This window comes from Scyliorhinus torazame, chromosome 4 (assembly GCF_047496885.1).
Source record: "Scyliorhinus torazame isolate Kashiwa2021f chromosome 4, sScyTor2.1, whole genome shotgun sequence".
In the NCBI taxonomy this organism is placed as follows: Eukaryota; Metazoa; Chordata; class Chondrichthyes; order Carcharhiniformes; family Scyliorhinidae; genus Scyliorhinus; species Scyliorhinus torazame.
This window is the reverse complement of record NC_092710.1, coordinates 208,613,222-208,637,910: the sequence shown is the minus strand read 5'-3', so window position 1 is coordinate 208,637,910 and position 24,689 is coordinate 208,613,222. Positions and strand designations below refer to the sequence as shown.

At 46.3% G+C, this 24,689-nt stretch overlaps 1 protein-coding gene across 4 annotated transcripts in view; it reads left to right on the top strand.

Moving 5' to 3' along the window:
* l3mbtl3 (L3MBTL histone methyl-lysine binding protein 3) overlaps positions 1–24,689 on the top strand; it is a 230,920-nt gene that overhangs the window by 95,461 nt on the left and 110,770 nt on the right. For all 4 annotated transcript variants that reach the window (XM_072499212.1, XM_072499215.1, XM_072499214.1 and 1 more), the window contains 7 exons: positions 506–610; positions 3,639–3,774; positions 4,859–4,950; positions 11,097–11,248; positions 16,009–16,085; positions 17,500–17,585; positions 23,062–23,172. In XM_072499212.1, the coding sequence (XP_072355313.1) occupies positions 506–610; positions 3,639–3,774; positions 4,859–4,950; positions 11,097–11,248; positions 16,009–16,085; positions 17,500–17,585; positions 23,062–23,172 (759 nt within the window). The remainder of the gene's footprint in view (positions 1–505; positions 611–3,638; positions 3,775–4,858; positions 4,951–11,096; positions 11,249–16,008; positions 16,086–17,499; positions 17,586–23,061; positions 23,173–24,689) is intronic.

Here is a 24,689-nt window from a genome sequence, read left to right as displayed (position 1 = left end):
GGGGGGTGCCCCCACGGTGGCCTGGCCCGTGATCAGGGCCCACCAATCCGCAGGCGGGCCTGTGCCGTGGGGGGCACTCTTTTTCGTCCGCCTTCGCCATGGTCTTCACTATAGCAGAGACGGAAGAGACTCCCTCCCCTGCGCCTGCGCGGGGATGACGTCAGCAGCCGCTGACGCTCCCGCGCATGCGTCGCCCGGCAAAGACCTTTCGGCCCCGGCTGGCATGGAGCCAAAGGCCTTTTCCGCCAGCCGGCGGAGCACAATCTGCTCCGGCGTGGGCCTAGCCCCTCAAGGTGAGGGCTTGGCCCCTAAAGATGCGGAGACGTCCGCACCTTTGGGGCGGCCCGACGCCGGAGTGGTTCCCGCTACTCCATTACGCCGGAACCCCCCGCCCCGCCGGGTAGGGGAGAATCCCGCCCCTGATTCCTGCTAAAGGACATTATTTTGCTTTTGCCATCCAGATAAACGTTTTGCTTTCTTAATCTTTTATTTCATTTTATTCCAGTGCCAGTCATTTCCACAGAGCAAAAATGGATTAAAAGTTGGAATGAAACTCGAAGGGATTGATCCCGAACATCCATCCATGTACTGCGTTCTTAGTGTGGCTGAGGTCTGTCTTCAAACATCATCAATAATAGCATAGCTAGAAATAGCAGTGTGCATTTTCAAACAATTTTTAAAAATGTATTTGTTCACAGGATGTGGGCATCGCTGGCTAGGCCAGGATTTATTGTCCATCCCTAATTGTCCTTGAGAACGCCACCACCTTGAACCGCTGCAATCCATGTGGTGTTTGTACACCCAGAGTGCAGTTGGGAAGGGAGCCTCCAGGATTTTGAACCACTGACAGGGAAGGAACAGCTATATAGTTCAAAGTCAGGATGGTGTGGCTTGGTGTAGATCTTGCAGGTGATGTTCCCATGTATCTGCTGCCCTTGTCCCTCAAGATGGTAGAGGTTGCGAATTTGGAAGGAAAGGGAGGGGAGGTGATTGCTGGAAGTAACTGCAAGGCCCACTTGAAAACATTTGTGATGTTGCTTTTCAGTTCCAGCCAGGACTTGTTACATTTTGTTGGCTGCAGGTTATTTTATTTTATAACAATGATAGAGAGTTGCTAGCGATTTGTGGCATGTTACAGTTAGGAAAGGAAGATTCAATAAATTGCCCTATTTTAAACTGGTAAATTTGAATGCCATTGATATTCTTCCACGTCTCTTCACGTAGGGCAGTGGAAATGTGGAACTCTGCATTCTCCGACCCACATTCACCCAAGAAAGTGCTGTTGAAACTGGGTCATTGAAAACTTCAAAACAAAGATCGATAGGTTTTTGATGGGAAAGTGTATTAAGGTTAATGAAATCAAAAGGTTAATGAAATCAAAAGGTTAATGAAATCAAAGTTGGTGAATTACGTTGTTAAGCAGCCATTTTCTAATGAATGACGGAACAGGTTTGAGGGCTGATTGGCCCACTCCTGTTGCTAGTATTTACTAAGCTATAGACCCCTTTTAAATTAAAAAAAACTACTTTTTTGGTAAAACAGCAAAACACCTATTAATACAGAAGTGACTTGGCTTTTTTTATGAAATGAAAATCGCTTATTGTCACAAGTAGGCTTCAAATGAAGTTACTGTGAAAAACCCCTAGTCGCCACATTCAGGTGCCTGTTCGGGGAGGCTGTTACGGGAATTGAACCATGCTGCTAGTCTGCCTTGGTCTGCTTTCAAAGCCAGCGATTTAGCCCTGTGCTAAACAGCCCCATGCTCTAAGCTGAAGCAGATGCAACCTGCTGTGGTTTGTGCAGAATCCTTTAAGTCATAACTAAGGCCTTCAATGCATGCCACACCACTCCCTAAAGACTTTGGTAAGCCAGCTGTTTAGCCCACTGTGCTAAACCAGCCCCTGATAACAGGAAAAAAACATTTATTAACCACATGTATAATACAATATTCTTTACTGCCACTTATCTTCACGAATATGCAGAAATTTTAAGATTAATACAGGTTACTAAGTATGGCTTAGGCTATAATGGTCTGAATAACACAGCCTCTTTAAATACAGTAAGACGTCTTACAACATCAGGTTGAAGTCCAACAGGTTTGTTTCGAGTCACTAGCTTTGTCCAGCATGAATCTAACTATAATTTTACTCTTCCTTACACAAAAACACTAAATTAAACCCACTTAAAACTATACTATATTTCACATATTTACTGATACAACCATAAATCCCTTAAAACTATCATTGTTTTCCTGACACTAACCATCACCCCATGACATTCAATGGCATTGCCATTCATTGAATTCCCCCACTATCACCGCTTGGAGGTTACCATTGACCAGAAACTGAACTGGACTAGCCATCTAAATGGCCAGCCTGTTTGATGGGTACCACAGCCACAAACACTCACTCCTTCCACCACTGACACACAGTCGTAGCAGTATGTACCATCTAATGGATGCACTGCAGGAATACACCAAGGCTCGTTAGACAGCACCTTCCAAGCCCACGTCCAGTACCATCTAGGAAGGCATGGGCAACTGACACATGGGAATACCACCATTTGAAGTATCCCCTTGAAGCCACTCACCACCCTGGCTTGAAACTATATCATTTCTTCACTTTCGCTGTTTCAAAATCCTTGAAATCCATCCCGAGCAGCAATATGAGTGTACCAACACCACATGGACTGCAAGTGGTTCATTGCCACCTTATCAAGGGCAGTTAGGGATGGGCAATAAATGCTGGCATAGTAGCAATGCCCACATCCCATGAATTAATAAAAAAGACAGTGGTGTAATGGTTAAGTCATTTGACTAGTAATCTAGAGACTCTGGGGACATGGGTTTGAATCCCACCACGGCAGATGGTGAAATTTGAATTACATAGTAAATCTGGAATTAAAGGTCTTACCATGAAACCATTGCCATTTTTTGTAAAAGCCCATCTGGATCACTAATGTCCTTTAGGAAAGGAATCTGACACCTTTACCTGGTCTGGCCTACATATGACTCCAGACCCACAGCAATGTGGTTGACTCTTAAATGCTCTCTGAATTAGGGATGGGCAATAACTGCTGGTCTAGCCAGTGACGCCCACATCTCATGAGTGAATTAAAAAATAAAATTACTGTGCCTTCTGAGCATATTCAGGAGCATCCAGAACCCTGCATTTTGGAGCAGTACTTTGGAGCAGTTGTGGGTTGAGCGGGAGGGGGTGGGGGTGGGGCAAGAGAGACTGGCTGTTTTGAGCTTGTATTGCAAAGAAGATTCCTTTTTGTGGTCACTTTCTTTAATATGATTGTTCCTTTCTAAATTAAAATCAATGCGGGCCCGTGTATACTTTGTTTTGGGGACACCTGATGGAAAGGTTGGGACTTATGGTGGGTGTCATTCTCCCAGTTCCAATTTCTTTGCTAACAATGCAAGATTGGGTTGCAATTTCAGTAAGTACCTGACCTCCCCACTCATGGAGATTTGCAATTCAGGGTGAAATGTGTGGTAATCAGATGGATGAAGGTTCCTTTCCTTTTGATATAACTGTTTTACAATTTGTTGCACTTTCAGTTTAAAAAGGTAGTTTAATTGGTAAATTTCTGATATGTTCAATGCGAGATTTACAAATAAGCCAACCTTGCAGGTGTGTGGCTACAGAATAAGGCTCCACTTTGACAAATATCCTGATTGCTATGACTTCTGGCTAAATGCTGACTCATCAGATATTCACCCTGTGGGATGGTGTGAGAAAACGGGACATAAGCTTAATCCTCCCAAAGGTAAGTTCCAAACTGATTTCAGATATGTTTCAACATGGGGCGGTTGTTATTGACCAAGAATGTTACAAAGATAGCCTTAAGCAAATAACATCTCTTTCAGATAAAGTTTAGCCTGACTGTTTAATGCCTGATAAGAAATGGGGTTGGTTAGCTCAGTTGGATGGATGGCTGGTTCATGACGGAAAGTGATGCCAACTGTGTGGGTTCAATTCCCATATCGGCTGAGGTTATTCATGAAGACCCCCCCCCCCGCCCCTCCCGCCCCTCTCAATCTTGCCTCCCATCTGATGTGTGGTGACCCTCAGGTTAAATCACCACCAGCCAGCTCTAAAAGGGGAGAGGAGGCTTTGGTCCTCTGGGACGATGGCAACATTTACAGATGAGAAATGTGTAGTGAAAGATCTTAAATGGGTAAAATGAAATACCAATGAAGAGCAAAAAAAAATTGGTTGTGAGTTTTTGATTTTCTTCACAGCTGAGTTTCAGTCTCAAGCTATCTAACGCAACCTCAGGAGACGTCGTGATGTGAATTCCGGCCATTGTGCGTGGATCACATTTGGCAAATCTGCATATTCGATCAAGACAGCTAGTCTCACTTTAATATGAACTCCCACGATCTGACCAAGGCCTTGGGATCTAACCTCTTCGCCTTGGAGTTCTCGGGCGAGCGCCGTTTGGTGCTGGTCTCCACACACTGGGCCCAGACCGAACGGCACTCGTGGGGATTTCCCAGCGGATGGGAAGCCCCCAGGTGCTTGCCCTCAGGCACCCTGCACTGCTGGTGCCACCTGGCACCGTTGCCAGGGTGCCCATGTGGGATTGCCAGCTGGTAGGGGGCACTGCCAGGGTGGCAGTGACAAGCTGGCACTTATCCTGAGACGGGGATTGCACCCCCCCCCCCTCTCCAGGAGAAATCAAAAATCTGTCTTTGCCCAACCTTGAATTTATGAAACGATGGGGAATCCGCAGCACTCTGTTGAAAAACCAAAGATTCACAAGGGAATGGATAGGAGTCTGTGGGTAGTACATCTTTCTGTTTCAAATATTTGTGCTTGTGAAATTGACTGGTTTTTTTGTGTTCTAGGCTACAAAGAAGAGGAGTTTAACTGGCCAACATATCTGAGGATGTTCAAGGCTCAAGCTGTGCCCAAATCCTTGTTCGAAAACCAAAATACAGTAAGCATATAACATCATTCAACATAGTTAGCTCAGAAGCTGTTGTGGTTTCCATCAGCTGTCCTGCTGTAAAAATGTGGTTTCAATTTTTGCTTGTGAACTATGTGACCATACGGAGAGGAGCACTTTTAATCCGAAGTACCCAAGTCCCTATTTTAAAGGGAGGGGGTCACATGTTTGGACAGTGTGAGTCCCACCCGAAGGATGTCTGAAGATATGGAGGTCCGGACAGTCTTAATAACTGGGCCTCGTTGGCTTAACTTGCATTATAGATCCTCCCTGCCTGAGATCAGGAGTGGAAAATTGCAGGCACGAGACTGCAGTGGGAATGTGTGGGATGGGTACTCTCCAGGCAAACTTGCTAAAACTCCCTGGGATAGAAATAGGAATGGGGTTGTCCCAGGTTCTCAGGAATGAAACAACCTATCGAATCCGAATTGCGTTTGACGCTACCGAATTTCTGCTGATGACCATGGCATATGAGCTGTAGATGGTTGCTGTAGCTGGACCAGTATTGTGCTTGGGACCTATACAGGTCATGCATAATTTTCTTTTCAGATTGATTTCAGTATGTTAACATAAAGAAGATATTTTTGCAATGAGTATTGCGATCCTAGACCAGACCCCAACAGGGGCTAGGATACTGGACCAAAACCTCAATATTTTAGTTTAATTTTGTAAGACTGTGAGGGAAAGATACTTCACTCCAGGAGTGATTTGCACGAAGAAATAGCGATATAGTAACATACATAGAAAATAGAAGCAGGAGGAGGTCATTCGGCCCTTTAAGCCTGCTTCGCCGTTCATTATGATCATGGCTGATCATCAGGTTCAATTCCCTGATCCTGACTTACTCCCCCCCCCCCCCCCCCCCCCCCCCCCCCCCGCCCCCCGCCCCCATCCCTTGATCCCTTTAGCACCAAGAGTTGTATCTAATTCCGTCTTGATATCACAACGTTTTGGCCTCAAATACTTTCTGTGGTAGTGAACTCCACAGGTTCACCACTCCTGATGAAGAAATGTATTCTTTTGTTTTAATATAATCTTTATTGACACAAGTAGGCTAACATTAGCACTGCAATGAAGTTACTGTGAAAACCCCCCACTCTCCGGCGCCTGTTCGGGTACACTGAGAGAGAATTCAGAATGTCCAATTCACCTCACAGCAGTCTTTCAGGAATTGTGGGAGGAAACCGGAGCACCCGGAGGAAACCCACACAGGCACCGGGGGGGGGGGGGGGGGGGGGCGGACATGCAGACTCCGCACAGACAGTGACCCAAACCGGGAATCGAACCTGGGAACCTGCGCTGTGAAGCTGAATCTACCTTGTCTAATGCTGTTAGAATTTATAAGTTTCTATGAGATCCCCCCTCACTCTTCTAAACTCCAATGGATATAATCCTAACCGACTTATTGTCTCTCCTCATATGACAGTCCCTCCACCATCCCAGGAGTCACTTGCTTCACTCCCTCCATAGCAAGAATATCCTTCGTCAGATAAGGACACCAAAACTGCACAAAATACTCCAGGTGTCGTCTCACTAATGCCCTATACAATTGTGGTAGAACATCCCTATTCCTGGTCTCAAATCCTCCCGCTATGAAGGCCAACATACCAATGCCTGCTGTATCAGTGACTGATACACGAGGACACCAAAGTCTCGCTGAGTATCCATCTCTCTCAATTTATACCTGTTCAAATAATAATCTGCCTTCCTATTTTTACTACCAAAACAGATAACCTCACATTCATCCACATTATACTGCATCTGCCATGCATATGCCCACTCACTCAGCCTAGTCAAATCCCATTGAAGCTCTGCATCCTCCTCTCAGCTCCCCCCCTCCCTCCCCAACTTTGTATCATCTGCAAATTTGGAGATATTACATTTAGTTCCCTCATCCAAATCATTAATATATAATGTGAACAGTTGGCGTCCTAGCACATATCCCTATGGTACCCCATTAGTCACTGCCTGCCAGTCAGAAAACGATCCATTCATTCCAACGTTTTGCTTCCTGTCTGCCCAACCAGTTTTCTATCCATCTCATGTCGCTACCCCGCAAACCCATGCACTTTAACTTTACATAGTAATCTGCTACGTGAGGGCTTCTGAAAGTCTAAGTAAACCACATCTACCGGTTCTCCCTGGTCAACTCTACTAGTTGCATCTTCCAAGATTTCAAGTGGATTTGTCAAGCATGATTTCCCTTTCATAAACGCATGCTGACTTTGCTTTCCAAATACTGTGCTATGAAATCCTTGATGATGGACTCAAGCAACTTCCCTACTACTGATATTAAGCTCATTGGTCTATGGTTCCCTGTTTTCTCTCTCCCTCCCTTTTTGAACAGTAAGAAGTCTTACAACACCAGGTTAAAGTCCAGGTTTGTTTGGAGTCACTAGCTTTTGGAACGCAACACCTTCATCAGGAACACTTGCTTTACAGAAAACAATTGCTAATATTAGAATGTAAACCGTCACCAGAACTTATGGGGATAAATTTCCGTACCTCTTCCTCAACAATTCTACTGCAAATTCACCAGGCTGGAAGAGCCAGAATTTAGGCCCAGTCTCAGGTACTGGCATTGCGAGGGAACTCCTTTTCTCCCTAGCAAGGGGTGCAGCCTCTAACTGCCCAATGCCAGTGGCACAAGAGAGGGCTTCCCAACACTGAAATCTTCCACATCTGATCCTCAGTAGAAACAACATAAGATAGGCTACAGGGAGATCATATGTATATATAACTTATATACATAAGTTACTGCCTGAACACCAGAGTTTTTCAAAGAAGGAATCCTGGAGGCAGTGGATTTCTGAGTGAATGTAACTGACAATAAATTCCATACCCTGTTTACAGCATAAATGTAAATGTCACCACAGTCCCTGAGGACCAAAGGTTGCTCTCCCCTTTGAGAGAGAGCGCTGACTGGGGGTGATTTAACCTGAAGATCATTATACCTCAGGGGAGGGGGCAAGGTTGAATAACCTGAACCGGTACGGGAATTGAACCCGCTCTTGTTGCCGTCACTCCGCATCACGAACCAGCCGCCCAGCCAACTGCACTAACAGACCCCAATTTAGAATGTGCAGTGACACTGGCATTCTGATGCCAGTAACCTGAACAAAGAACAAAGAAAAGTACAACACAGGAACAGGTGCTTCGGCCCTCCAAGCCTGCACCGACCATGCTGCCCGTCTAAACTAAAATCTTCTGCACTTCTGGGGTCTGTATCCCTCTATTCCCATCCTATTCATGTATTTGTCAAGATTAAACGTCACTTTCGTCCCTGCTTCCACCACGTCCTCCTGCAGCGAGTTCCAGGCACCCACTACCCTCTGTGTTTAAAAAAAAAACAACAACTTGCCTCGTACATCTCCTCTAAACCTTGCCCCTCGCACCTTAAACCTATGCCCCCTAGTAATTGACCCCTCTACCCTGGGGAAAAAGTCTCTGACTATGCATTCTGTCTATGCCCCTCATAACTTTGCAGACCTCTCTCAGGTCGCTCCTCAACCTCCTTCATTCCAGTGAGAACAAACCAAGTTTATTCAATCTCTACTCATAGCTAATGCCCTCCATACCAGGCAACATCCTGGTAAATCTCTTCTGCACCTTCTCTAAAGCCTCCACATACTTCTGGTAGTGTGGCGACCAGAATTGAACACTATACTCCAAGTGTGGCCTAACTAAGGTTCTATACAGCTGCAACATGACTTGCCAATTTTTATACTCAATGCCTTGGCCAATGAAGGCAAGTATGCTGTATGCCTTCTTGACTACCTTCTCCACCTGTGTTTCCCCTTTCAGTGGCCTGTGGACCTGTACTCCTAGATCTCTTTGACTTTCAATACTCTTGAGGGTTCTACCATTCACTGTATATTCCCTACCTATATTAGACCTTCCAAAATGCATTACCTCACATTTGTCCGGATTAAACTCCATCTGCCATTTTGCCGCCCAAGTCTCCAAACGATCTAAACCCTGCTGTATCCTCTGACAGTCCCCATCGCTATCCGCAATTCCACCAACCTTTGTGTTGTCCGCAAACTTACTAATCAGACCAGTTACATTTTCCTCCAAATCATTTACTACGAATAGCAAAGGTCCCAGCACTGATCCCTGCAGAACACCACCAGTCACAGCCCTCCAATCAGAAAAGCACCCTTCCATTGCTACTCTCTGCCTTCTATGACCTAGCCAGTTCAGTATCCACCTTGCCAGCTCACCTCTGATCCCGTGTGACTTCACCTTTTGTACCATTCTGCCGTGAGGGACCTTGTCAAAGGCCTTACTGAAGTCCATATAGACAACATCCACTGCCCAACCTGCATCAATCATCTTTGTGACCTCCTCGAAAAACTCTATCAAATGAGACATGACCTCCCCTTCCCAAAACCATGCTGCCTCTCGCTAATACGACTACTTGCTTCCAAATGGGAGTAAATCGTGTCTCGAAGAATTCTCTCCAGTAATTTCTCTACCACGGACGTAAGGCTCACCAGCCTGTAGTTCCCTGGATTATCCTTGCTACCCTTCTGAAACAAAGGAACAACATTGACTATTCTCTAGTCCTCCGGGGCATCACCTGAAGACAGTGAGGATCCAAAGAATTCTGTTAAGGCCTCAGCAATTTCCTCTCTTGCCTCCTTCAGTATTCTGGGGTAGATCCCATCAGGCCCTGGGCACTTATCTACCTTATTATTTTTAAGACGGCCAACACCTCGTCTTTTTGGATCTCAATGTGACCCAGGCTATCTACACACCCTTCTCCAGACTCAACATCCACCAATTCATTCTCTTTGGTGAATACTGATGCAAAGTATTTATTTAGTACCTCGACCATTTCCTCTGGCTCCACACATAGATTCCTTTGCCTGTCCTTCAGTGGGCCAACCCTTTCACTGGCTACCCTCTTGCTTTTTATGTACTTGTAAAAAGCCTTGGGATTTTCCTTAACCGTATTTGCCAATAACTTTTTGTGACCCCTTCTAGCCCTCCTGACTCCTTGCTTAAGTTCCTTCCTACTTTCCTTATATTCCACACAGGGCTCGTCTGTTCCCAGCCTTCTACCCCTGACAAATGCCTCTTTTTTCTTTTTGACGAGGCCTACAATATCTCTCGTTATCCAAGGTTCCTGAAATTTGCCATATTTATCCTTCTTCTGCACAGGAACATGCCGGTCCGAATTCCTTTCAACTGACACTTGAAAGCCTCCCACATGTCAGATGTTGATTTGCCCTCAAACATCCGCCCCCAATCTAGGTTCTTCAGTTCCCGCCTAATATTGTTATAATTAGCCTTCCCCCAATTTAGCACATTCATCCTAGGACCACTCTTATCCTTGTCCACCAGCACTTTAAAACTTACTGAACTATGGCCACTGTTCCCGAATTGCTCCCCTACTGAAACTTCTTACCACCTGTCCGGGCTCATTCCCCAATACCAGGTCCAGTACAGCCTCTTCCCTAGTTGGACTATCTACATATTGTTTTAAGAAGCCCTCCTGGATGCTCCTTACAAACTCTGCCCCGTCCAAGCCCCTAGCACGAAGTGAGTCCCAGTCAATATTGGGGAAGTTAAAGTCTCCCATCACATCAAATCTGTTGTTTTTACTCCTTTCCTCCTTTCCAAAATCTGTCTACTTATCTGCTCCTCTATCTCCCGCTGGCTGTTGGGAGGCCTGTGATAAATCCCCAACATTGTGACTGCACCCTTCTTATTCCTGATCTCTACCCATGTGGCCTCGCTGCCCTCTGAGGTGTCCTCCCGCAGTACCTCTGTGATATTCTCCTGGGTTTTTATTTATAATTTTCTTACCACAGCATTTTTATTTAGATAAAAATAAAACAACATATTTTAAGGATCGCCAATGTCTATTTCATTTTGTATTTGATTAATGCAGTTGGGCAATTTCGATGCAATTCTGGGGCAAAACCTCTTCAAATGAACAGTTGCAGAGAAACCTCAGACAGCAAGCTGAGCAGAATTGTGTGATCAACCAGCTAGTCAAGCTATTAGGAGACAGTAGTAGTTTCCGAGCTGGCAGTACCAGATCTATAAACAGTCTAATCACAGTTTATGAATAAATATCAACACAATGATGCATTGCAGTGAATATTTTAAAAATCCTTTTGTTTCAGACAATTACTCCATTAGGCTTCCGAGTGGGTATGAAACTAGAAGCTATCGACAAAAAAAATCCAGAATTTATTTGTGTGGCAACAGTGTCTGACATGGTAGATAATCGTTTCTTGGTGCATTTTGACAACTGGGATGAAAGCTATGACTACTGGTGAGCAAAAATCAGCGTTTGTAAATGAGTTTTGTATCTTTCTCATTGTAAAAATCTATTTCAAAGTGTCCTGACCACTAGAGGGTGCTAAAATACCAGCTAATGTGTATTTCTGCACTTTTATTATAATAATAATCTTTATTGTCACAAATAGGCTTACATTAACGCTGCAATGAAATTACTGTGGCAAACCCTTAGTCCACACCTCCACCTGTAACCCAGTAACTCCACCTAACCTTTTTTGGACACTAAGGGGAATTTAGCACGGCCAATCCTCCTAACCTGTACATCTTTGGACTGTGGGAGGAAACCGCAGCACCCGGAGGAAACCCACGCAGACACGGGGAGAACGTGCAGACTCCGCACAGATAGTGACCCAAGCCGGGAATCAAACCTGGGACCCTGGCTCTGTGAAGCCATAGTGCGAACCGCTATGCTAGCGTGCTGCCCATTGATTTACATGATCACAAGAAAGGTAGGAACTGAATCACGGCACAAAAGGAGGCCATTCGGCCCATTCTGCACCCGCTCTCTGGATGAGGAATTCACTTTGTGCAACTCCCCCGTCTTCTCCCCGTAACTCTGCACATTCTTTCTTTTCGATAACAGTCTAGTTCCCTTGTGAATGCTTCAATTGAACCTGCCTCCAGCACAAACTCAGGAAGTGCGTTCCAGATCGTAACCACACTCTGCCTGAAAAAGATTTTCCTTGCATCACTTGAGCAATTTAAATTTGTGCTCTCTCATTCTCAATTCTTTCACGAGTGGGAACAGTTTACCCTCTATCTACTCTGTCCAGACCATTCGTGAGCTTGAATATCTCTTTCAAATCTCCTCTCGCCCTTCTTCTCTCTCAGGACAACGGTCCCAACTTCTCCAGTCTATCTTCCTAACTGACGTTCCCGATCCCTGGAACCATCCCTGAGAATATTTTCTGTACCCTTTCTAATATTTTCAAGTCCTTTCCGGAACTGGATGCAATACTCCAGCTGAGGCTGAACTACTGACTAAAATGAGTTCAACATAACATCTGCATTTCTGTAGATTATCCATTCAGAATAAGGAAAACATAAATTCCTCCAATCACATGAACTGTCCTGTGAATGAGTGTATGGCCTTTGCCTTTATCTTGAAGATCATTCCATCTGTTCATCACTTCTTGCTCTTCCATCCAATTTCCTTTAGAAATCACTGATCATTGGCCTCTCCATCACCCTCATAGACAGAAAGTTCCAGAACATTACCACTGATTATGTTAAAAAAAAAAGGTTCTTTCTCAAAGCTCTGCATATCTTTTGCCCAAAAACCTTACATCTCTGTCTCCTTTTAGCCAATTGCTTTTACTTTGTCTATTTTATCTAAACTTCTCATAATCTTTTATGCCTCTCTCCTCTCAATCTCCATTGTTCCAAGGAAAACAATCTCCGCTTCTCCAACATAACCTTTGAGCTAAATTTCCACATCTGTGGAACTATTCTGGGTAAACCTGGTTACATCTCCTCTACACCCACGCGAGGACCTTGGCATCCTTCCGAAAACATTGGGACCAGGGGCGAGATTCTCCGACCCCCCCCGCCGGGTCGGAGAATCGCCGGGGGCTGGCGTGAATCCCGCCCCCGCCGGTTGCCGAGGTCTCCGGCACCAGAGATTTGGCGGGGGCGGGAATCGCGCCGCGCTGGTTGGCGGGCTCCCCCCGCTCGATTCTCCGGCCTGGATGGGCCGAAGTCCCGCCGCTAAAATGCCTGTCCCGCCAGCGTAAATTAAACCACCTACCTTAACGTCGGGACAAGGTGGCACGGGTGGGCTCCGGGGTCCTGGGGGGCGCGGGGCGATCTGGCCCCGGGGGTGCCCCCACGGTGGCCTGGCCCGCGATCGGGGCCCACCGATCGGGCGGGCCTGTGCCGTGGGGGCACTCTTTCCCTTCCGCCTCCGCCACGGTCTCCACCATGGCGGAGGCTGAAGAGACTCCCTCCACTGCGCATGCGTGGGAAGCTGTCAGCGGCCGCTGACGTTCCCGCGCCTGCGCCGCCCGGAGATGTCATTTCCGCGCCAGCTGGCGGGGCACCAAAGGCCTTTTCCGCCAGCTGGCGGGGCGGAAATTCGTCCGGTGCAAACCTAGCCCCTCAATGTTGGGGCTCGGCCCCCAAAGATGCGGAGCATTCCGCACCTTTGGGGCGGCGCGATGCCCGTCTGATTTGCGCCGTTTTGGGCGCCAGTCGGCGGACATCGCGCCGTTTCCGGAGAATTTCGCCCCAGAAGTGGATGCAATGCTCTAGTTGTGACTGAACTTGAGCTTTATTAAGGTTCAGCAGAGCATCCCTGCTTTTGTACTTGATTCCTCTTGTTATGAAGCCCAAGATCCTAAATGCCTTTCTGACTGCTCTCTCGACATGTCCTGCCACCTTCAAAGATCTTTCACCGGCTCCATCTGTCCCTGCACTCTCTTTAATAATAATTTTTATTAGTGTCACATATGTAACCTTACATTAACATTGCAATGAAGTTACTGTGAAAATCCACAGCTCGTCACATTCCGGCGCCTGTTCGAGTACACGGAGGGAGAATTGAGAATGTCCAATTCACCCAACAGCACATCTTTCAGGACTTGTGGGAGGAAGCCGGAGCACCCAGGGAAGAATGTGCAGACTCAGCACAGAGGTGACCCAAGCGGGAATCAAACCTGGAACCCTGGTGCTGTGAAGCAACAGTGCTCGCCACTGTTCTACCATGCCACCCAGAACTATGCCATGAAGTATATATTGCCCAGCCCAATTCCATATGCCAAAATGCATCACCTCCTGTTTCCCTGAATGAAATTCTATCTGCTGCTCATCTGCCCATTCTGCTAACTTGTGTTGCAGGTTATTCATATCATTGTGGCTGTTGGGTATAATCAGCAAATTTCAACATTTTACCCTGTTTTTTAAGAGCCAAGTAATTTTCATATACTTCAATAAAGGCAGTGGTCCTCGCACTGATCCTTGAGAAATACCACCATTTGTCATCCTCCAGTCCGAAGAAAAACCATTGACCACGGTTTGCTGTTTCCTGCCCTGAAGCCAATTTTTAAATTGACACTGATCCTGCTATTCCATGTGCTTCAGTTTTGCTAATCAGCCTGTTGAGGTGGTACTTTGTCAAATGTTTACCTATAATCCATACAAGACAATGGGTGGGATTCTCAGTTTCTGAAACGAAGTGCTCCTGCCAGTGAAGAATTGGGACTGTCATTGACTGTCACAGACAGTTCAATGAAGATGCAAATCTGTAGATTTTCCCTTTCCTCAAATATTCTCCCTCAAATACCTTCAAAACTGTTGCTTTCTGAAGTGTCTGAACCTTCCTTGAAAGCCCACAAGCCCTGAAAAGCTTCAGAAAACTCCTATGATCCTTTAAATGCTTAGCATTCATTCAGTTTCACAGTGCGGTACCTATAACTTGCCTTTGATTGACAGCTTAATAGTTTAAACCATTAAGCAGGCAGGAGGTTTGTTTATTTATCTTTCCCTTCAGGCTTGAATGCATCTGGACTACATGCCATTTATCCTAACCACAATGTTAACGATGTTTATAAACAACCTTGTTCTGATTGACAGCTGCTGGCCACTACGGCAATGCTAAGTGCTTTCTGCGGTCAGAAAAGAGCCCATCCTAGTATATGTTTCTCAGAATGTAATATGACTTACATGTAACTTGCTATTATTTTAGCTAATGTTCTATTTTCTGTAATTTGTTCCCTGTTAATTAGTGCTGCATAACCTCTCCTGCATCTGGACAATATTTCTGTTAACGGTAGAATTCTGGATAAATTGGGAAATTGATGCCCTGAAATAGTCTCAAAATGTAAATATTTGAATATATCAGAAAGGATAGTCATTGCCTTCCACTGATTTGAAATTCCCAAAGTGAATGAATACCATGACTGAAAAGCAATGGCCCTACTGGCACACTCTGTCTATAAGTCCTGCAGGAATGTAGTGGAACTTCTGCAAGTTAAGCCAGGACTCGGATGTATGAGTCCACAAAGCTCCTTGGAGTTGTAGCCTGCACCCGTACCAACAAGGACAGAAGAATTAGAGACAACGTGGCTAAAATTAGGGACTCCCAGGCTAAGCTTTTTTTTTGTTTCCAGCCAAGGAGAACATTGACAGGCCAAGTCACCCGTTAAAATGAGGCACACTAGCCTTCTGAACATTAAATACATAGCCCACCTTGGGAGTCCAAGCCTGAAGAGTTTAATTGCAATTCTCTCACTTTTAACACTGTTGCTGCACTGCACTGAAATTTTTCCTTGGCACCCCTCTTATGAATCTGATAACCTCATTTTGTGATCTCCCTGATATTTGATGGTGTTCTCTTCATGTGTCCCTTGAGATGCAAATACCTTCCTGTTTAGGGTCAGCACTGGCAGGCACACTGTCCAATTAATTGAAAGACTTCGGCCTTCCATATCAAATGTGCGTATTGGAAAAATTTAATAAAGCTGCACAACTGACCAATGTAAAAGGATTTTAGTTGTGAACCACTGGAACGAATAACCGTAACAATATAAGTATCGTTGCAATTCTGACAAATAAGTCTGGGATTTTCTCAGAACTCCCACAATGCCACCATAACGTCAATGTAAATGTGGTAGAAATTGGGTTTCTGCCACATTTCTAGCAAGGTTATAATAGTGGAGTAAAATCAGTGGTTTGGATTTATACATTTATACTGATATATTAGAGCTTCACTGTTGTGCTACACTGTTTGTTTTCCAGGTGTGATGCCACTAGTCCTTACATTCACCCAGTTGGATGGTGCCTGCAGCATGGGAAAACCCTTACAACACCTCCAGGTGAATGCCCTCAACACCCTGGTTGTTGTATACATTATGTAGGATAGGTTATATTAACTTGTGAAGCTACATTCCAGCAGAGCATGCCGGCATCACTCATGGAGACCAGCTTGCCCTGTGGGAATTTTAACCTAGGAATTTTAATGACCTAAACATCTTGCAGGATGGATTGGCCTGTGTGACTGAGTTCACAGCATACAAAGGTGAGGATACAACCCAGAGCATAAATCCATCAAATCTGAAGTAATCGCGTGTGAAATACATATAAAATATTAACTACCAAAGAAAACAACATGGAAATTGCCATGTTATTTAATAATGTTAATTCTGTTTTTTAATTAATTCTTTCATGAGATGTGAGTGTCTCTGGCAAAGCCTGCATTTTCTGCACATTCCTAATTTTCTCTTGAATTGAGCGGCTTCTTGGACCATTTCAGAGGGCAGTTCAGGGCCAACCGCATTGTGGGGGAATCACATATGGGCCAGAGCAGATAAGGACGGCAGGAATCCTTCCCTAAAGGACATGAGTGAACCGGATAGGTTTTTACAGCAATTAATGGTAGCTTCATTGTCACCGTTATTGAGACTAACTTTCAATTCCAGATATTATTCATTGAATTTCAATTTCACCACCTGGTTTACGTCCGCAGACTATTAACTTCAGGCTCTGGATTACTAGTCCAGTGACAATGACACTATGCCACCATCTCCCCAATTGGAATATAGATTGCAGGGTGTGCTGAAATGTCAGTAAATGACAGTTCTGTGTCAGTGGTGGGATAAATTGTTATACGTGGACAATCCTGATGTTACTTTCCACATGTTCATAGAACATAGAACGATACAGCGCAGTACATGTTCAGTTTGCTATTGCTGTATTGCTATTGGTGTCAGCAATGCTGATGGATGCAACAGTAAATAACAAATCAGTATTTGCCAGATACTGGCAAATATCTACCAGTATATTTGCAAACCTGACAGCACATACCTTTAATTGAAAAGCATCTGAAACAGTTATCACGTCCTGTCACATATTTTGATTAAAATTTCACTGCATATTAAAATGAGAAAAGTTCGTGAATTCTGAAATGCTGGATTATCAAACCATCAGTATCAGATTTTGACCATCTCCACCAAATCTCCTCTTAGCCTTCTTCTCTCCAAGGAGAACAGACCCAACCTCTTTCATCTATCTTCTTACTGAAGTTTCTCATCCTTTGAACTAGTCTTGTAAACCTCTTCTGCACTCTTTCTCCAATGTTAACAAAGTATTTAGGTTGGTTAGGTTAATATGTTAATTAATGTTGTAGTGCCAGTGCAAGGTGAAAACTGGAGTTTGCTCGTGTTGGAAGGGTTACTTGTTGAACTGGAAGATTTGAAGTTGGTTCATGAACTGTTTATTTCATTGATATAGATTATCACGATCCGAAACGGTTTTCTTGGGAGAAGTACTTAGAAGAAACAAGCTCTCTGCCTGCTCCTGCACGTGCATTTAAATCTGTAAGTAACTACAAATAAATTTTGTAATGTTGCTTAGACAAATGTAATATATCAAATGAACAATTTACCTGAACATTATAAATTAAATCACTTTTGGCCTTGCTATATATTTAGTCCTATAAAAATCAATTCCAAATCTAATTTCCTCATGCCTAAGCAAGAACTGATTATAATCTGCTCAACATCTGAGATTCTGGCTACAGACTGATATTTGTAAACTAAAAATTGGTCTTTTGGAATACAATGTTTTTCACACAATAAAATTTGGTGTATTTGGAACACTGGTGTTAAATTCCAACTTTTATAACTTCTGGTGGCAGCCATGGAGTGAGCGGTCGCACATTTGGTGGCTCCCGCTCAAGCCGGATTATTTTGGTCTTTTCCCTGCCTGAAGGGTGAAGTATTTGAGTGCAGGAGTGCCTGGGGAATGTTTTACTCTGGTATGGCTGGTGGATGGATCCACAAACTACAAGCAGGACAAGAAGGAAAGAGCTGCTGGAGCAGGAGAGTCTTTGTGGTGCGCCACAGGATAAGATGGTGGAGGGCAAGGGGGTTGCTCTGCCAGCCCAGTGGTCAATGGAGCAGCTAATAGAGTTCCTAAATGGGAAGTTCTGTCAGCAGGGGAAGGAAGCCCTGGAAAACCTGGCCAAGGTGATGGAACCGATTAAGTCAGGGATCGAGAGAGTGGAGCAGAGGCTGTTCCCGGGGCCAGGCGATCCAGCAAGTGGAGAAGGTGGTGAGGGAGCATGAGGAGCAGCCCACCTCAACGATGGGTGAGGTGGGGGTGATGTGGGAGACCTAAAAGAGGCTGAAGGAGAAGGTGGACGGTGTGGAGAATCGCTCCAGAGGACAAAATCTGAGGAACATGGAGATGCCCAAAAGCATCAAGGGTGCGGAGGCCGGCGTGTACGTGGCCAAAGGAGAAGCTGATGGGGAAGGGGGCCTTTGATCGGCCACTGGCGGTCAACCGAGTGCTCCGGGCTTTCATGAGGAAGCTGCAGGTAGATGAGCCGCCAAGTGCATTGGTGGTGCGGTTGCAGTTTTTTGAATAAGGAGATTCTCCGATGGGCGAGGCAGACTAGGAAGTGCACGTGGGAAGGAGCAAGCTGCTAGTGTACCAGGACCTGGGAGCAGAACTGGCGAAGAGGTGGGCCGGGGTTAACCAGGTCAAGGCTGCCCTCTTTAAAAAGGGTCTGAAGTTTGGGGTAACACAGGGTAATTTTCCAGACGCGGGAGTACTAATTTGACACGACAGAAGAAGCGATGGAGTTCATGAGGGACAATGGAATGGGAGAAGAGTGAGGACATTTGGAGGAGTTTGTGCGTGTGTTTCCTTTTTCAAAAGTTTTTTCTTTTCAAGCGTTTTTGGGGGCGGGTTTTCATGGGGGAAGTGTACCTTTTGTTGCTCTTTAAGGGGGTATAGATGGGAGGGGGATTTGGGGTGGCTGGGAAGTTAGAGGCCAGGGATGGGGGCCACCATGCTAACTGGGTGGGCTGGTTAAGAGGAGTGAAGTGGGGGGTTGTCAGGAGCTGGGTGCGGAGGGGTGGTGAACGGGTGATGCTTTGTTTGGGGGAGGGTTGCTGACAAGGATGTGGTTGATGTGGTGCAGTTGAAAAAGGATCGATGACAGTGGACATCCGAGGGTGGACCTGGAGGGTCGCGTGATGCGGGCCGGGGGCTGGCCCAAAAAGGGATATGGCTGATCGGGGGTGGGGGTGGAGAGTCCGCCGACCAGGCTGGCCACGTCGAAAGTGAGGGGGGCTGAATGGGTCGGTCAAACGGTCATGTGTGTTCGTGCACCTGAGGAGTCTGAAGGCGGATGTAGCCTTCCTGCAGGAGAAGAACCTGAAGATAGGGCAGCACGTTAGCCTTGTGGATAGCACAATTGCTTCACAGCTCCAGGGTCCCAGGTTCGATTCCAGCTTGGGTCACTGTCTGTGCGGAGTCTGCACATCCTCCCCGTGTGTGAATGGGTTTCCTCCGGGTGCTCCGGTTTCCTCCCACAGTCCAAAGATGTGCAGGTTAGGTGGATTGGCCATGATAAATTGCCCTTCGTGTCCAAAATTGCCCTTAGTGTTGGGTGGGGTTACTGGGTTATGGGGATAGGGTGGCAGTGTTGACCTTGGGTAGGGTGCTCTTTCCAAGAGCCGGTGCAGACTCGATGGGCCGAATGGCCTCCTTCTGCACTGTAAATTCTATGATAGGGGGTCAGACATGGTTGTGAAAAGGATGAGTGGGGCAGGTGTTGCACTTGGGACTGGATCGGAAGATGAGGGGGGTGGCGGTGTTGGTGAATAAGCAGGTGCCATTTGAGGTGAAGAACATTGTGGCAGACTCGGGGTGGGGGGGGGTGGTCGTGATGGTGAAGCTGGAGGGGTTACCAGTGGTTCTGGTAAACATTTATGCTCCCAATGTATGGGGATTATGTTGATTTATGAGGCGGATTTTAGGGAACATTCCAGACTTGGATTGCACCAGTTGATCTTGGAGGGTGATTTTAATACGGTTATAGAACCAAGCTTGGACCGGTCGAGCCCAAGGGCAGTGAAGGTGTCAGCAGAGGTGAAGGGTCTGAAGTGGCTTATGGAGCAAATGGGGGGGGGTTCAGAAAACCCGAGGGTGAAGGAATTTTCATACTTTGCATCAGTATTCGCCAAAGAGAAGGAATTGGTGGGTGTTGAGTCTGGAGAAGGGTGTGTAGATAGCCTGGGTCACATTGAGATCCAAAAGGATGAGGTGTTGGTCGCCTTGAAAAATATTAAGGTGGATAAGTCCCCAGGGCCTGATGGGATCTACCCCAGAATACTGAAGGAGGCAAGAGAGGAAATTGCTGAGGCCTTGACAGAAATCTTTGGATCCTCACTGTATTCAGGTGTTGTCCCGGAGGACTGGAGAATAGCCAATGTTGTTCCTTTGTTTAAGAAGGGTAGCAAAGACTCATTATACCTGAGGGTGTATAATGAGACAAGGCGGAGAGGGAACACCCCCCCCCCCCCCCCCGCCCCCTCCAATTTTGTCACAGGCTTCCATCTCCCTAATATTGAAAAAGGACAAGGATCCAGAGCAGTGTGGGTCTTACCGCCTGATATTGTGACAATGTAGAAAACAAGTTGTTGCCAAAGGTGCTGACCTCGTAAATCGAGGACTGCATCCCGGGGGTGATAGGCGAGGACCAAACGGGTTTTGTGAAGGGGAAGCAGTTGACCACAAATGTTAGGAGGCTGCTCAACGTAATTATGCTGCCTTTGGAGGGGCAGGAGGTGGAGGTACTGGTAGCCATGGACGCGGAAAAGGCATTAGGTCAGGTGGAGTGGGAGTATTTGTGGGCGGTATTGTGACAGTTCGGCTTTGGGCAGGGGTTTGTGGACTGTGTCCGGTTGCCGAATTGAGTGAATATGGGATACTGGGCTGCATCGGGAGGCAAGGCAGGGGTGTCTACTCTCCTTGTTGCTCTTTGCTTCGGCAATAGAGCCGCTGGGAATGGCACTTAGGAAATTGAGGTACTGGAGGGGGATTGTGCGGGGAGGGTGGGTGGGAGGGGGGTGCCGAGCATAGAGTCTGACTGCATGCGGATGACCTGCTGCTATATATTTCGGGGTAATATTTGGGACATTACGGTTATTTTGGAAGAATTTGGCCGGTTCTCTGGGTACAAGTTGAATATGGGAAAGAGCGATGTGTTCCCGATTGAGACTATGAGGACAGGAGAGGAGGCATGGGGAATTGCCGTTCAAGGTGGTGAGGGCGAGTTTTAGATCCTTGGGCATCTGGGTGACACGGGGCTGGGCGCAGCTGCACAGGCTGAACATGACTCAGCTGGTGGAGCAGATGAAGGGAACTTTTAAGAGGTGGGATGTGCTGCTGCTTTCGCTTGCGAGGCGGGTGCAGACAGTAAAAATGACGGTGCTGCCAAGGTTATGTTCGTGTTTCAGAACCTCCCAATCTTTGTTCCAAAGTCGTTTTTCAAAAAGGTTAACGCGCTGATTTCAGGGTTTGTGTGGGTGGGGAAGGCCTCACAGTTTCAGAGGGTTTTCCTGAAGTTGGGGGGGGGGGGCAGCTGGTGTTACCAAACATGATGAACTACTATTGGGCGGCGGATATAACTTTGGTTAGGAAATGGGTCGTGCAGGAGGGGTCAGAATGGGATCAGATGGAAGCAGCATTGTGTAGGGGAATGGGTTTAAGGGATTTGTTGTCAGCACCTCTGCCGTTCTCGCCGGCCAGTTACTCTGTGAGCCCAGTGATGGTGTTGGCATTAAGGGTGTGGAGGCAGTATTTGGGACTGGAGGGTGCCTCTGTGTGGGCACCGATCGGAGACAACTAAGTTTACGCAGGAGGTGGGGGGGGGGATGGAGTAATTTGGGAACCTATTTACAGGGGGCACGTTTGCGAGGTTGGTTGACCTGGAGGAAGACTACGAACTGCTGAAGGGGAATAGTTTTTAGTACCTGCAGGTCTGGGATTTTAGAAAGCGAGATGTGCCATCTTTCCTGGGCTGCATCCCCTGGTGTTGCAGAATAAGATACAGTCGCGGGGTGAGATAGGGGAAGGGAAGCTGTCTGAAATCTACAAGGAGCTGATGGAATGGGAGGGGGCCCTGATGGAGGACATAAAGCCTAAGTGGGAGGAGAAGCTGAGGCCCTGCGATGGTGAATGCATCCTCGTCGTCTGTGAGGTTAAGCCTCATTCAGTAGCCTCATAAAGTAGTCCGTAGGCACATATGACAGTAGCAAGGATGAGTAGGTTTTTTTTGGGTGTAGAGGATAGGTGTGGGCAGTGTGTGTGGAGGCCCATGAATCACATCCACATGTTCTGGGCACGTCTGAAGCTGAAGGGGTTCTGACAGGGGTTTGCGGATGTAATATCCAAAATGCTGGGATGAAGGTGGCCCTGAGTCCAGAGGTAATGATATTCGGGGTGCCCGAAGATCAGGGAGTCCAGAGGGTAAGTGAAGCCTTTGCCTCCCTGATAGCCCGGAGACGGATCTTGCTCGGATGGAAGGACTCTGAGCTGGCGAAAGCAGTAGTGTGGGTGAGCAACCTGGTGGAATTTGTGAGGCAGCAAAGGGCTAAGTTTGTCTTGAGGGGGTTGGTTGATGAGTTCACTTGGACGTGTGAGCCGTTTATTGATTTCTTTAAGGAGTTTTGAGGGGTCAGCAAAGGGGAGGGGGGAATGGAGTGGATAAGGGGGTTAAAAGGGGGAAGGCAGGACGGGAGATGGTGGCAGTATTGGGGAGGGGGAGAGTGCATGTTGGTTGTTTATAATGTTTGGTTGTTCTTCTGCTTTGTTTATATGAAAATTCCTTGAATAAAATATATTTTTTAAGAATTCCAATTTTATATTTTATGTCCATTTGACATCCACAATTCAAAGTTTTTGAATGTTTATGGAATGTCACTTACACATCAGATTTAGCAGAGGCTGCCTAAGAAAAGTCATTCTCCAACTAATTATCATTTCCCTGTGTTGTTTCAGCGGCCGACACATGGCTTTTTACCAAATATGAAATTTGAAGCTGTCGATAAGCGGAATCCATTGCTAATCAGAGTAGCAACAGTTGTAGACACGGATGATCACAGAGTAAAGGTGGGTTATTGCACACGGAATTTACCTTGAAGCAGTTGCGATTGGAATATACAATTATTGAGATGATTTGATTTGCGATTTATTAAGTGGATGCGTTTTAAAAGGTATGTTTTAAAAATTGTGCATCAGTTGGTCCAATGGTTAAATGAAATGAGTGATGCAGTTCTGATTCATACAGATCAGCATCTAGGTTTCATTGTTGTTACAGGTTGAATAGAGGTTCCGTTTGAGGTCTGGAAAAATTGACCCCAAAGTCTCTCAATCCCTGTCCCAGTATCTTTTATACATATTAAATCAGGACTAGATTGGGCCTGATTTGGTTTTGGCTTTTCAAAAGTGCCGTTTTTAGTTTAATAAAGCCAACCTTATTAAAGTAATATCAGACCCTCCTAGCCCCATGTCTACTGATTCCTGAAAGTGCCTGGCTTCTAAATTCTCATTTGCAACAGAGACCCACGTTACCAGTCAGGTTGACCTTTCAACATACAAAGATGTGAACATATGAATTAGGAGCTGGGGTAGGCCAGCAAAATGGGATTGCTGCTCTGACGGGGGGTATGAATTAAACATTAACTGCAGTCTCGCCTTAAGTATGCATAATAGATCACATGGTAATGTTTGATGATCAGGAGAGTTCTCCCAATTTCCTGGCCAACATTCTTCAATTAATTTGATCGAAACAAATTTGATAATGTATTTCATTTGCTGTGTGTGTGGCCTTGCAGTGTGCACATTGTCTGCCATGTTTCCTTTTATTACATTTTACTACAGTGTAACTACATTTTAAAAGCACATAAATTGACCATAAAGTATGTGGAGACATTCTGACATCATTAAAGGTGATGCATGAACACAGGTATTTTTAACAGCGCATGTGGTACTTTCTGTAGATTTGGTACACAAACCATCTGAGTGGAATTGCTATTCAATGTCTAATTAAGGTCAGTTTTTTTGTTGGAGGCCAAGCCCACTGGAAATTGAATTGAGAATTCTCCAATTCATTTTGCACAGAAAAGTACAATTCACCTAGAAGATCAAAAGGTTTCTCATGATCCTAAGCCATCGCATTCACTAACTTACCAATCTATAGTTTATTAAAAATCATGGCCGGGATTCTCCGAGCCCACGGCAACTCAGAGAATCGGAGTTGACGGCGAGACGGCCAGCGACGTCGGGACGCGATTCTCCGACGCCTGGAGAATCGCCGCACACGCGCGGTCGACAAGTCGCCAGTCGTGGGACCGTTGAAAGAGGTCTCCGCGCTCGACCGGTCGAGTTCTGGCCGGCATGGTTCTAACATGGTTCCACCCGGCAGGAGCTCGGACCTGCGGCCGCGGTGGCCATCCTGGTGAGGGGGGCAGGGGGATCAGACTCCGGGGGGGCCTCCACAACGGCCAGGCCCGTGATCAGGGGCCACCGATCGGCAGGCGCGCGTGATCCGGGGGTCCTACCTTCTTCCCTGCCGGCCTGCTGTGTGGCTCCGCCATGTTGCGCAGGTCCGGTGGAAGCAGCCGGCG